Source organism: Crocodylus siamensis, chromosome 1 (genome assembly GCF_052110815.1).
Source record: "Crocodylus siamensis isolate JL-2025a chromosome 1, ASM5211081v1, whole genome shotgun sequence".
Classification (NCBI taxonomy): Eukaryota; Metazoa; Chordata; order Crocodylia; family Crocodylidae; genus Crocodylus; species Crocodylus siamensis.
The window spans coordinates 168,510,290-168,523,727 of NC_143395.1; the positions used below are offsets into that span (position 1 = coordinate 168,510,290).

The 13,438-nt window shown below is 41.1% G+C and overlaps 1 protein-coding gene across 3 annotated transcripts in view; it reads left to right on the forward strand.

Moving 5' to 3' along the window:
* The window catches only part of SLC30A10 (solute carrier family 30 member 10), a 28,780-nt gene extending 15,681 nt beyond the window's left edge, over window positions 1–13,099 (forward strand). The window contains exons 1-4 of one of the 3 annotated variants that reach the window (XM_090048742.1): window positions 2,931–3,405; window positions 4,372–4,472; window positions 6,894–7,133; window positions 7,883–13,099. In XM_090048742.1, the coding sequence (XP_089904868.1) occupies window positions 2,936–3,405; window positions 4,372–4,472; window positions 6,894–7,133; window positions 7,883–8,361 (1,290 nt within the window). In that variant the 5' untranslated portion in view covers window positions 2,931–2,935 and the 3' untranslated portion in view covers window positions 8,362–13,099. Of the gene's footprint in view, window positions 1–2,930; window positions 3,406–4,353; window positions 4,473–6,893; window positions 7,134–7,882 lie in introns of those variants that run through there. The other 2 variants (XM_090048733.1, XM_090048724.1) reach the window with 2 other exon arrangements.
* Window positions 13,100–13,438: the final 339 nt, after the last annotated feature.

Below are 13,438 nucleotides of genomic sequence, written 5' to 3' on the forward strand. Positions count from 1 at the left end.
CTGTTCATTTAAAATTCAGTTGAATTCCATTACATGTATGAAGGCATAGCACCACTGACTGTAATATCATGCAATCCCCTCACATTGCCAGCATTGGATTTATAGATGCTAGGGTTGGAAGGGATCTCAACAGATCATTGAGTCCGACCCCCTGCCTGGGCAGGAAAAAGTGCTGGGGTCAGATGGCCCCAGCCAGATGCGTATCCAGCCTTCTCTTAAAGACCCCTAGAGTAAATTGGATGCTTATCTTGCTGGGATCCTATGACCCCAGCTGACTTCCTGCCCTTTGGGTGGGGGGCTGGACTCGATGATCTCCCGAGGTCCCTTCCAGCCCTAATGTCTATGAAAATCTATGAAAACCCCCAAGGTAGGGGAGAGCACCACCTCCCTTGGAAGCCCATTCCAAATTTTGGCCACCCTTACCATGAAGAAGTTTTTCCTGATATCTAGCCTAAATCTGCTCTGTCAGTTTGTGACCCTTGATCCTAGTTATCCTAAGAGGTGTAAGCAGAGCATCTCCAATGCTTTGCTGCATCCCCCTAGTGAATTTGTAGGTGGCCACAAGATCACCTGTCAGGCTTCTCAAAAATTAACAAAATTAAGGGGTTTTCTGTTTGTTTTTTTTGAAAACATAGGAAAATTTCTAGAGGAAAAATGATAGCTGTTATGGGAAACTATGATGGACTGAAGATCCCTTTTTTGCTGTAGTGTACATATTTCTGCCTTTTTAAAGCAAGCAATCTATTGGTTGTCCTGATGCCAAACTAAAGGATAAGTACAGTTAATTTCTGTGATATTTTAGGATGGCTTATGAGTTTTACATAGTAGTTCCAGTATGAAAATGTTCCTTTCATAATTCAAATACTCCAGACTTTCACTGGACATAATTGTAAGGAAACATTTTTCTTTTGCTTCTCTGTATTCTTAGATTTTTTTTTTCATTTTTATCCTATTTATTAGGGTTAATAATTTTATTGAGATTGATTTCTTATTGCAGATGGGAGAGAGAACATTTTGCATAATAGAAGTCTATTTTTGGACCCCCTAGTAATCTAGTGCCATTGCCAGGTCTTCCAAGAACCTCGGAGACAGCTGTTGAGAATGACTTAATTTTCTGCATCTCCTTGAAATGCTGGGAGTGGGTGATTGTGATGAGTTAAGGTAATATTAACAGGCACTCTTTTTCCCCTCTTACATGCATGCACACCATTTTTGGGGGAATGTGTCACTTTAGAATAGGAATAATACTAGAAACATGCCATAGAGGGTTCTTCATAGATTTTTTTAGTATTTACTAATGATACCAGATGAAGAGTCTGTGTGCCAAATAAGTATGTGCAATTGTCTCTCCCTATATGTTTATACCTAAGTTTGTTGTAGGATACGGCTTGGTGATTCAGTAGATGGCACACAAACCTTTGATTCAAAAGCTCTGAATGTCAGAATGATTCCAAGGGGCCACTTTTATGAGACTTGCCATCTTTTAGATATTGTGGTGTTGTCCACCAGTGTCCTGGACAGATTTCATTATGGAAAATGATGCTCCATCTGCCTAAATCTTCCTCTTGCATTTTTAAATAAGTATTCCTAATTTTGTGTCCCCTAGTTCAAAAAAAAGTATGGATCTATCTAGATAGACTAAACAAGATAAGTTAAAGACCATTGTGTGGAGTTTTCATTATTCTCGCATCTGCTCTAGAAACAGCTTTGTAGTGGGTGAATTCAAGGGGTTGCTGGGTATACCATGCTTTTGAGGTTTCTGACAGAACTTGGCACATAAGTTGCGGCAGAGACGCACTTCCTAGCTTTTCTTTTGTCCTAAGGTTAACTGTGGAAGGAGAAATAGAACTGGGCTGACCTAACTCTTCCCATCATTTTGCTTGAAGAGATGGATGCCTAAAAAGCATCCAGCAGGGGGAGTAAGCGATACAAAGCCCATCCCCTCATCCTAATACTCCCTCAAGCTTTTACTGCTGCCAGTGGTTGAGGAGCAGGTGCTTTTCTAGGGGTGTTGGTTGTAGCCGTGTTGATCTAAGCACACAGGCAGACAAGGGTCTTTGGGTAGATGTGATATCTCTTACTAAACCTACTCAGTGTTGGAAAAACTGTTCTTTGCAAGCGTTTAGGCACAAACACCCTTCTTGGGTAAATGTGATATCTTTTATTAGACCAACGAAATGGATGAAAAAAATAGTTCTTTGCAAGCTTTTGGGTACAAACACCCTTCTTCAGGAACAGTGAGAGTCACAGCTTGAGGTGGGACATGCCTGCCCCTGAGGAAAGCCAGGGGGAAGAAGGGAAGAAGGAGAAGGAAGGAAGAAAGGAGAGGGAAAGAGGAAGCGAAGGCAGAAAGTGGGAAAAGGAGAGGGAGGGAAGGAAGAACGGGAAGAGGGGAAAGAGAAGTGGAAAGAGAAGGAAAGGAAAGGAAGAGAGTGAAGAGGAGGGGAAGGGGAAGAGGGAGGGAAAAAGGGGAAGAGAAGACAGAGAAAGGGAAGAGTGGAAGGAGAAGGAATGGAAGAAGAGGGGGGAAGGGAAGAGGAAAGGGAGGGCAGGAGGCAAGGAAGGAAGCGGGAAAGAAGAGGTAGGGAAGGTAGAGAAGGAAGGAGAGAAGAAGGGGAATAAGGGAGGATGGAAGGAGAGGGTGAAGGAGAAGGGGAATGGGGAAGCGGGAGGGTGAAGAGGGCAAAGAGGGAGGGGGAAGGGGCTTCCTAGCTCCTGGCCGTAGCGCTGGGCCACCCCGGGCCCATGCCCTCGTCGCTTCATGCCGTCCTGCCTCCCCTTGCCCCCGCCTGCCGTCCGGGCCGAGGGGAGTGCAGAGGCGGGCTCTCGCCCGGCCCGGGCGGGGGGCGGCGCTGGGGCAGGCGGGGCACCCGGCCCGGCCCCGCCCGCGGCGGGTGCATATAAGCGGCGGGGGGCGCGGGGCGCCGGCGGCGGTATGGGGCGCTACTCGGGGCAGACGTGCCGGCTGCTGGCGCTGCTGGTGCTGACGGCCGGCTTCTTCGCGGCCGAGCTGGTGTCGGGCTATGTGGGCAACTCCATCGCGCTGGTGTCGGACGCCTTCAACATGCTGTCCGACCTGCTGTCGCTGTGCGTGGGGCTGGCCACGGGCCGCCTGGCCCGCCGCCGCCGTCGGGGCCCCCGCGCCACCTACGGCTACAGCCGCGCCGAGGCGCTGGGCGCGCTCAGCAACGCCGTCTTCCTCACGGCGCTCTGCTTCACGCTGCTGGTGGAGGCCGTACTGCGCCTGGCCCGTCCCGAGCGCATCGGCGCCGCGCGCCTCGTGCTCGTGGTGGGCGCGCTCGGGCTGGCCGTCAACCTGCTCGCGCTGCTCGTCTTCCAGGACTGGGCCGCCTGCTGCCGCCGCCGCCGCCGCCCGCCGCCCGCTGCTGCAGCAGGTGCCTCTCGGTTGCATCCTGCCTCCCTCCGCCGCCGCTCCTCCTCCCCTCTTTCCCCCTTCCCCCCCACCTTCCTTCTCCCCCTCCCTCTCTTTCCCGCTTCCCCTCCCCTTTCCCCTCTTCACCCTCTGCTTTCCCGTTTCCCCCTTCTTCCTTCCTTTCTTCCCTCTCCTCTTTCCCTCTTCAAGGTCCCTTACTCCTTCCCTCTTTTTCCATCTCCTTCCTTCTTTCCTGCTCTACCTCCCTCTCTTTCTCCTCTTCACCTTCTTCCATCCCTTCTACCCCTCTTCCCCTCCTCTTCACTCTCTTCTTCTCTTTCCTTCTCCTTCCTCCTCTCTTCCCCCCTCTTCTTCCTTCCCCCCCTCCGCTTCCTCCCTCTCTCTCTCTTCCCTCGTCTCTCCCCTCTCCCTTCCCCTCCCTTTTGCCTCTGCGTCCTCCATCTTTCTTGTTCCTTTGCGTCCCAGTGCTTTGGGATTTCTGGTCCTTAGTAAAGGAGGAGTGATTTAAAAATAAATAACTATTATGTGGCATAACGGTGGTCTCTGAGTGTAGGCCATTCCTTAGAAAAGGAGGAGGTGATTTTTAAAAATAAAGGTAATAAGTACATAAGCGGCAAGGGGGTCTTTGGAGGATACCTATTATTGATCAACTGTGTAGTTGGGATTGAGTTAGGTAAGCCTTTGAATACAAGGCATCACATCCTCTCATCTTGCTGTGCTTCAGTTTACAGAGTCCATGCTGACACCTGCCGCACTTCAGGCTTGTCTTTCTTTTATACTGGGCTTGATGTCTGTAGTGGGCCGGGGGAGAAGGGATGATGGTACAAAAGTTAGTAGCCAGACACTGCCTGATTTTAACTTTTTCTCTCTCTTTGGGGTTTAAATGTGTTTTGTGTTTTTTTTTCCCCCCCAGTGAAATAAGTTGGTTTTGAGAAGATCGATGTTTTTCCTGTTTGTAGAACTTATACACAACACAGCGTTTCTTCTTTGAATGCAGGTGATTCAGTGAACGAGAAAGAGATTGAGGAGGGGGAGACAAAGAAAAAAGAGAAAAAGTCTGCAGCCCTGAACATCAGAGGTACTGTGATGAAAAACCTCTCTCTCTCTTTTTCTTTCTTTTAAGTAAGAGCTGGTCAAATTTTTCTTGACTTCATTTTTTGAGGAATTCTCAGAATTCCAGTGAAAATTAAAGGAAACTATTAGGATGGTTTTAATAATTTTGGTCCATCTAAGTGCTCTTTTGGCCAGGTCTTCAACTGGTGTGAAGTGGCATTGATACTGTGGCATCAGTTGGTGCTCATCTACATCATTTGAGGATCTAGCCCTTTTGTGTGTGTGCATGCGTGTGTTTGCACTTACATATTTAGCTTAACTCTTGTGCATTTGCAAGTAGGCAGGGCAGGCTACTAACTTTAAATGACTAAACTTAACTAACTAAAGTTTCACTAACTTTAAATGACTAAAGGATCTTTTTTCCTCCTCTTCAGCACTTGCCTGAACCTCCTATAGATTGACCTTCTTCAGTGGCCTTCCACAGATAGAGCAGTTTCATGTGGTGGTACTGGAGCAGGACATTGCAAGCTCTACCTTTAAGGAACAGGGGGAGAAAAATTAGTTACAGCTGTGTGACGTGTTGATGTCATCATCTGAGTTTCATATAATGAAACTTAATATTCCATAAAATCATATATTATAGTAAGCAACAATAAACAGAAAGTTTTCCTTCCTGAGATCATTTTCTGTGTTCTTATATGTAAGTATTGCCTTGCCTTTCCACATATAGGGCTCAGAGCTGGCAGGGCTCAGTAGCAAAGGCAGTGTTCTTGGATTAAGTTCAGTTTAGTGTATTACGTCACTGAAAAGTGAACAGTAAGCAGACAGTGTTAATGGGTGTCAAAGGGAGCTATGCATAATCATCCTAGTCCAGAGGGAAGGATTAAGCAGATGTCTTCCAGCAGCAAACCACTTGTGAGAGTGGTTTTAAAGGGTATTTTTCAAAGGAGATGCATTCTTTTATTCTAGACCCACAAATCAAACAGAACAATATTAACAACTGAATTTGTCACAGCCCTGCTTTGCTACTGTTAACATAGGCTGAAAATGCCAGCTTGAATGGGATCCAGGAAGATCACACACCAACTGTTGAAACTTCCTTAGCCTGACGAAGGGTTTTTGAACCCGAAAGCTTGCTTTAATAATTGTTTTCCAACTATTTAAGTTGGTCTAATAAAAGATAACAGATTCACCCAGAGAACCTTGTCTGCCTATGTCCGTAGACCAGCACTGCTACAACCTGCACCCCTGTAGCTTGGATGGGAGAGATTGTTGGAAAGTCCAGTTGACCTTACCAGCAGTAAGAGGAAAGGAGGAAAAAAGTTTAGCTAGCCAAAAAAGGAAAGCAAAAGTTCTAAGATTAGTGTGCCGGTGCAGAGACATCGTTTCCTCAGTTTAGTTCTTAGAGGTGACTGGGAAGGGTGTAACAGGTCTCTTTTGAAACGTACAGCCTTTTCTCATTCTGTTTCTTTTCTGTTTCTGTATTGATGAAAGTATGTGGAAGAATGGTATGGGGTATTCTCTGAACTTAGATTACTACAAACTCATACAAAAGAATTGATCTTGAACGTCAATATTTTTACCTGGATCTACTTCACTACATGAAGAAAAAAGAAGCTAACCTCAGCAGTGACATATACTTTCTCCTAATTTCTACCTATTTACAGTCTCACTGACATTGTGTCACACTTTTAGCTTTTCTCTTTCCTTGGAGTCTCAACAGCTGAGACTCCCTCTGCCTGAAGAAGGGTGATTGCACCTGAAAGCTTGCTAAGAACTTTTTTCCAACTACTCAGTTGGTTTAATAAAAAAAATCACATCTACTGAAAGAACCTTGCTTACCTGGATCTAAACATTTTCTAAATTGAGATGGCTAGTGGACTGTGTTCCTGTGTCAGTGCTTATGCCCATCCCTTTATCATTTCTATTTAGAGACATTTCCTTCCCTCCAAAAGTGTGTATTTAACTTTATTGCTTTTATTTATTTCAGAGTTCAGCAACATCATGTAACTGCTGACAAAAGAAAAAAAAATAAGCCAGCTACTTATGACAGAAATGGGCTACGTGCCTTGCTTATCCACTTGGTGAAACTGATTATTATTCATGGTCATAATATAATTGATCAATGCCCTTTTGTAGGTGGGCCAGGTTCTCAGTAAATCACAGGTAGATAACAGCATACATTGCTGTGCTTTGAAATGCTATCTTTTTCATAGAAGAGAAGCCTATGTTGTAGGCTGTTGTACAGCCTAAGCACTTAACATAGTCAATTTAGGGAACCATACTGTTGTTCGAACTTTATTTCCTTTCTTTTTTATCTTGAGCAGATGAAAGCTTTGTATATGTTCATAGCATTTCACTTCTTAAATGCCAAAAGTCTGTAACAATTAGTTGGGTTTTTTTTCCTCTCAGATTGACAGTGAATGTACAATGTTCTCTATTTCAGGTGTTCTTTTACATGTTATGGGAGATGCACTTGGATCGGTGGTTGTGGTAGTTACTGCTACCATATTTTATGTGCTTCCCCTGGATGCCAACGCTCCATGTAACTGGCAGTGTTACATTGATCCAAGCCTGACAGTCATCATGGTGTTCATTGTTTTGTCATCTGCCTTCCCACTTATCAAAGAGACCTCCACTATTTTGCTACAAATGGTTCCCAAGGGTGTTAATATGCAAGTCCTGAGTAAGTCCATTTTTGATTAATTTTTATTGGGTTTGTTTTTTTAGTACACTTTAATGCTAGTTATTTCTGGAATGACAAACTTGGATTATATATTCCTAACAGCTCTAAATGCTCAAAGACTGTGAGAAATGGAGTCACATGCCTGTGTCCTAGCAATATGACTCAAATCTCTGTGGATTAGTTAAAGCGTGTATTTTGAGAATGTGGCACTCCAACAATACATAGAAAATACCAGACCTTGAGCTGTTAACATTTTGTGTGGCATGCTTGTTCAAAAACAATGCTAAATTATATTAGTACTTCCCAAGTGCCCTCTGTTATTTCAGAGTAGCATTGATTAAATTAATTTTGTCATTCTTGGGCATGATAATGATTCAGTAACTTTGGGATTACTTTTAGTTTTTGATTTCCCGCATCTTCAGAGCTGAGCAAAATGGAAGACCGGGTTCCTGGTTCAAAGTGATTCTACCAAGTGCTGAGTAACTGCTGGGAGGGATGGAGTGAGGGCACTTCCAAAGGATTGGTGCAGGCTCTGGAAAATCTGGAGAAAGTGAAGTCAGCAAGGTGTGTAGCTGTATTATATACAGTTACTTCTAAAGTATGATGCACTTAGGTAGAAGAGCACTAATGGGTGTCCTTTCTCCTGTATTTGGGGATGCTGCTTTTAAATAGCATTCTTAATGACAACCAGGAACTGGTGCTTGGCCCCTTCTCTAACTTCCCTAATTATTTTCCCTTATGTTTTCTAGCAAGCAAACTAGCTGATGTGCCAGGGGTTAGCAGCCTTCATGAGGTGCATGTCTGGGAACTTGCAGGTGGGAAGAATATTGCTACCCTTCACGTCAAGTGCCAAGCTCCTTCTGATTATCAGGATGCTTCTTATAACATACGGAAGGTTTTTCATGAAGCCGGGATTCATTCTGTGACCATCCAACCAGAATACATTGGCAACAAGCCCTCTGAGCTAATGTGCAGCTCACCCTGTATCTCTAAAGCTTGTGCTTCTCAGCTGTGTTGCATACAACAGGAAAAAACACTTACCCATTCTAATGGGAATGCTGAGAAAAATGATGGTCTTCCCCTAGCACTATCTAAAGACAATGGTTTTAATAAAAATGATGTAGAAATTCCTATTGGGTCTACATTAGCAGATGAGAGCATTAACAATATGAAAAATTGTAACCAATCAGGAGGTGATACATCAATCATAAGTAGTACACGATTTTAAACAGTTTGTTTTATACTTGGTAATCTCTTTATAGAACAAAGCCTCATGGCTGAAATGTAAGTGGCCATTGGTTGTAGCTGAAGTCTATGTTGGAAAAGCTGTCTGTGCTGTAGCTGTAAACCAAAACATGTAAAAAAACATGCGTCTGAAATGAAGATTATCTTCATGAAGACTTGCATTCACCTAAGATTGTTCTAAAGCAATTTAACACTGATTCCTTGACCTAACTAGATGGGAATTTTTATTTTTAGTGTGTATCAGGTGTTTTTCAGTCTAGGTTGATGCTTACAGTTTATGACCAATGGCACTGGGAATTTAACTTTGGTCTCTTAACTTAATAGGGCTGCTCACTGAAAGCCTTCTAGTGAGTTGATGATTGTACTGGACCGAAGCACTGCATCTTCATAAAGGAATTTAATATATATACTTTCACTAGTTCTCAGAACTCTGTTTACATAGCCAGGATTTCTCAGCTGTAACCGTAACTCTTGTGCTTCTGGTATGTGGACCTGTGAATTAAATCAGGGTTTCTGAAAATGTGGAGCATACACTCAGGAATGTTTGACTTGCATTATTTTCTGGATTGATACCTGTATTTAGGGGATGGAGCAAAAGTGGATTTGTTGCTTCTTTAATAATAATATGTGAATGTCAGTGTACTTAATTGTAATTAGACTAAAGAATACACGGTCTCTCAAAGCATATGACCACTTGTTCATTAACACTGTATAGGATTGTATGTGCTCTAGTAAGTGAAAATGCAGACGTTCATCCAGTTAATTCTATCTTGTTCACCTGTTTGATTATAAAACCCAATTTATTTTGCCAGCAGCCATTATAATAGCCACAGTGAATCTAATGAATTGAGTTTTGTGGGAATGACAGTGATTTTTTTTTTTGGGGGGGGGCATATAACATCGTTATTGTCATTCATAATAAATGAGCTAAAGTGTCTCTTGATGAATAGTTAAGATTCTGCAATTCTGTTCTATCAGTAAGACACAGTTTAACATTGAGTTTATTCAGGTGGTCCCTTAAAATTTGGTTTGCAATTTTTATGCTTAAAAGGAGCTTTTTAATCTTTTCAAAGTTTATTCCCATAGTTTTATTCTCATAATCTGGTTTGATTATTATTATTTTTTTTTCAAGTTTTCAAGCCCCCTCCTCCCCAACTCCAGGTTACCATAGAGGTATATTTTCAAAATGTTGTATGACAAGCACAGTTTCTGTTACTGCTAGAAAATATACCCACTATTCTAGTTATATTTTTGGAATTCATTTCAAGGTGCTTTGAGGAAAACAAATGCCTCCACAGCATTGGAATTAGGTCAGGCTTCAGCTCAGTCTGGCTCAGAAGGATCACTGGTACTCACCCACCCTCACTGAGTTCAAGATTTGAGCTTGCCAGGTTACACAGATCAACTTTACCAGTGCTCATGATTAGACAGAATCTTTAAAATGTATTTTCTGCCAAAAACAGCCTTTCAGCAGTCTGCTCAGTCTGGTTAAATTGTGTGTTTGGCATCTCATATTTCAGAATCAGGGTGAGCAAGGAAGTTTTGTACCAGGGGTGCTAAGTTTTCAGGACCTGCTAGCAAGGCAGGCTTAGAAGTAGCATATACATATTTAAATATGGGCAACTGTAGTCCCTTAATATTCTTAAGGGTAAGATTTAATAAACTTACAGCAGGACTTCTGAATGTTTGAGGAATTACATTTTCTAAAAAAAGCTATTGCATTGAGTGTAGAAAATAATACACAGCTTATATCACTATTTACCCTTCGAACAACAGCTTTGGCTTCATGGGTAAATTAGATATATTTTATTATTGTCCAGTGTAGGTGTTTATTAAATACATTAAATGGCATGTTGATATCATTCTCTTGCAGTCTTTTTGACCTGAAAATCCCATTGATGTCAGTGGCAGTCCTGGTTGTTTAAAAGGAAGGATAGTACAGTTGTTGCATGAACCAATATGAGCCAGGAAGCATTAATTGCTTATACTGCTCTGCCTTTTAAAAATATGGTATGAAATAAAACAACCCTTGCTCCCACTGTTTTTTGTACAACTGTGGTGATGTTCAAATGTAGTTTATTTTATTTCTCAATAATGTATTTATATTTTCTTTCAAGAATTAAAAAAAGAAAATCTTTCCCCCGAATAGTAAGTAGCTATATGATAGCACATTAAAAAAATGGGCCTTCATGTTTATGCCCTTATGTTTTAAGTCAGGCTACCAAGTCAAGTCCTTCTATTCAGTCTGAAAGATTGGTTGTCAGTATTTACTCTGGGATTACAGAAAATGAATAAATATATATTGTGTTAATATTCAGTTATTTGCACCATCTTTTTCTTTTCTCCTTGAATGTCTGATAAAGCAGAGGTTACTTAAAGTAGCCTGAATCTATAATGTTAAAGTATTGTGATGTGAATGTATGTTGAAACAATTCTATCCAGTTTGTTGGTGTTTCTGGTTGAACATATTGTATCTGTGACCTGTGACTTAATAAAGAAGCACCAGGGATTATGGAAATCTTCGGGTATAGGAAACGAATATCTTTGGCTCTTACCAAATTCAAGCATGCTTAAATTACTTTTAAGGAAAAAAACCCCTCCCATATCATTGTGAGAATGACTCTTGCTTTCTCTTGAAAAGGGATCCTGAGAATTTTTGTGTAGTAGCAGGACTAGAAAACTTTGTAAGATCAGTTCCCTACCTTCGTCTGAGCATCTTGCTACATCATACTTTACATCTCCAAGTACTCCAAAATCCCTTTGAAAACTAGGTAAGCTGCTTGCTCCTTTTCTGCTTTCTGGGTTGTCCCATTCAACCCATGGAGTATTTATTTGGTGTGAACTGATTTCTTCTTAGATTTCAGCAATGTCTTTTCTAATTCTCTTCACATGCATTTTACTCTTTTAAAAATATGCTATGACTCCTTTAAAATATACCATTATATTTGACTGTTTTACTCATTCTAAACCATAGAACCTTTCTGGAGTCATATTCAGTTTTGACCTGTGAAGTTTTGTTGTGTTTGTGTGTTAGAACTCGCTGCATTTTCTTTTCTTTTATCTAGTCCATTGTATAACATCAGTTTTTTCTTCCAGGTCCCTGTGATATTTATTGTCATCCTCAACTCTTCTTACTACCCCCATTCTGTAGCAGAATGTCACCTGCACCTCTCCTGCTTTTCTTCCTTTTTGTTAGCCATTGTTCCCTGTGGTGAACAAAATCTGTTACAATAATATCAGTGACATTCAACCAATTGTCTGTCTCCTCCCTCCCACATATTCCACTGATTTCAGCTCATAAGCACTTTCTGAATTTGATATCTTTATCCAATTAAATATGGACTTCTGTACTATATTTGCTGGTCTTGCAAATTTAGTCTTCTGGGCCAAGATCCTCCTCTGGAAAAGATTTGATTAGCTAAATTACTTGAAATTGACAGATTTATGCTGGTTTAAGATCAACTCTTTGTGTCGTGTTTTCATGTGAATTCTAGCTTACTGTCAGTTTTCAATATGGTCTCATTTCTTGATCTGAAATATATTTTTCTTTCTCCTTTCTTTCTGTATCTCCATTTCTGCCATCCTGCCCCTACTTTTTTTGTAAAAATCAGAGAGAATTGTTAACTCATTCTTAACAGTGCTCCTCCATCTTACTCAATTTTCAGCTGAGCTATGAGCTCCAGGGCAATACATATTGGCCTTTATAAACATGTTTCACTCCTCTGCTTTTGGTATTTTGTTGTTTTTTGCTTTTGGACACACAATTTTGTTTAGCCTTCCAGCCCTCCTGGCTACCGATTTCACATCTTGCAGATGCCTCTTTCAAGCCCTAATTGAAATTTTGTTCTCTCTCATTCATTCAAATATACTACTTCTTGTTTTTTTTCCCCTTCTCTAGAATGCTAGATGACAAATATAGCTATAGCAAATTCGTTTCTGAACATTTTTAATTCTCCCTGTGTTGTCGTGTCCTTGTATTTCTTTTCTCTCCTGGAGCATTATCTTAGTTGCAAGTAGACCTTTGGATAACACTTATTAAAATGATTACATTTGATTAGGATTTGGATATGATGTGCCATTAGATTTGAGTCCATAATTCCACTGGAGTGATATTTACCACTTGAGGCCTATTAAATCCTTAAGCCCCTTTTAAGACCCGTACATAGTACTTTCAAGTATTGCATAGGCTGTGTTCAGTTCCCTTTGCACAGGAACGAATTTTAGCCTGAGATGAATAGATGTCATATTAATTCAGTTAAACCATTTAGAAGAAAAAGCTAGTTTGTAAGCATGAGAGAGTGCCATTAAATCAGTGGAGTTGCACAGGGTGCTACTACAAGGCAGAATTTTATGATTAATTTGGGGAGAGGAGAAATTTCACAGAAATTTTATCAAAATGTTCTGAAGATTTCTAGAGCCCCTTACTTGACTGTGCTTTGTGAATTGTATGCCCTTTCTGGTGGATGCTCTTGTAAATATTTGGACTGTGTTGCCTTATATGAAAACTTCACTATATTGAGGCTTTGTTACACTCATGGAGTTATGTTGCTTAACATTTTGTCGTCTTAAAACTACAGCATGTGATTTGCATAATGTGTTAGAATTTAATTTCCTTGATCGTTCCCTGAGTTGTACATTTCTCTGGTTTTATTAACTATCAGTGAAATATCAGTTAACAGTTTATGTACATTTATATTTTTTGAAGTAAAGAAAGTTAAACGGTGCCATGAATTAAATGTTTTTTTTAAATAAAAACCTGTTGTACTGTGTTTGATGAGTATTAGAAAATGGATACCAGATCACTTTGTGAAGTTCTTTTAACTAATTTCCTTGATTAGGGACTGATTCTCAGCTAGGGATATGTTGACTTCTTCAGAAGTCTTACCTATGTCAAAAGTCTTGCCTGTGGACTCAAAGCAGCCAGATCTTCAAATGTTCTAAGCACTCAGCAACTCTTGCTGAAAATGGGTGAGATGCTGGGTGTTTGACTATCTGTCCCATCATTGTTTATCTGCAGCCACTCAAGATGATTTTGGAGCGAGTTTAGAGCTCATGAGACT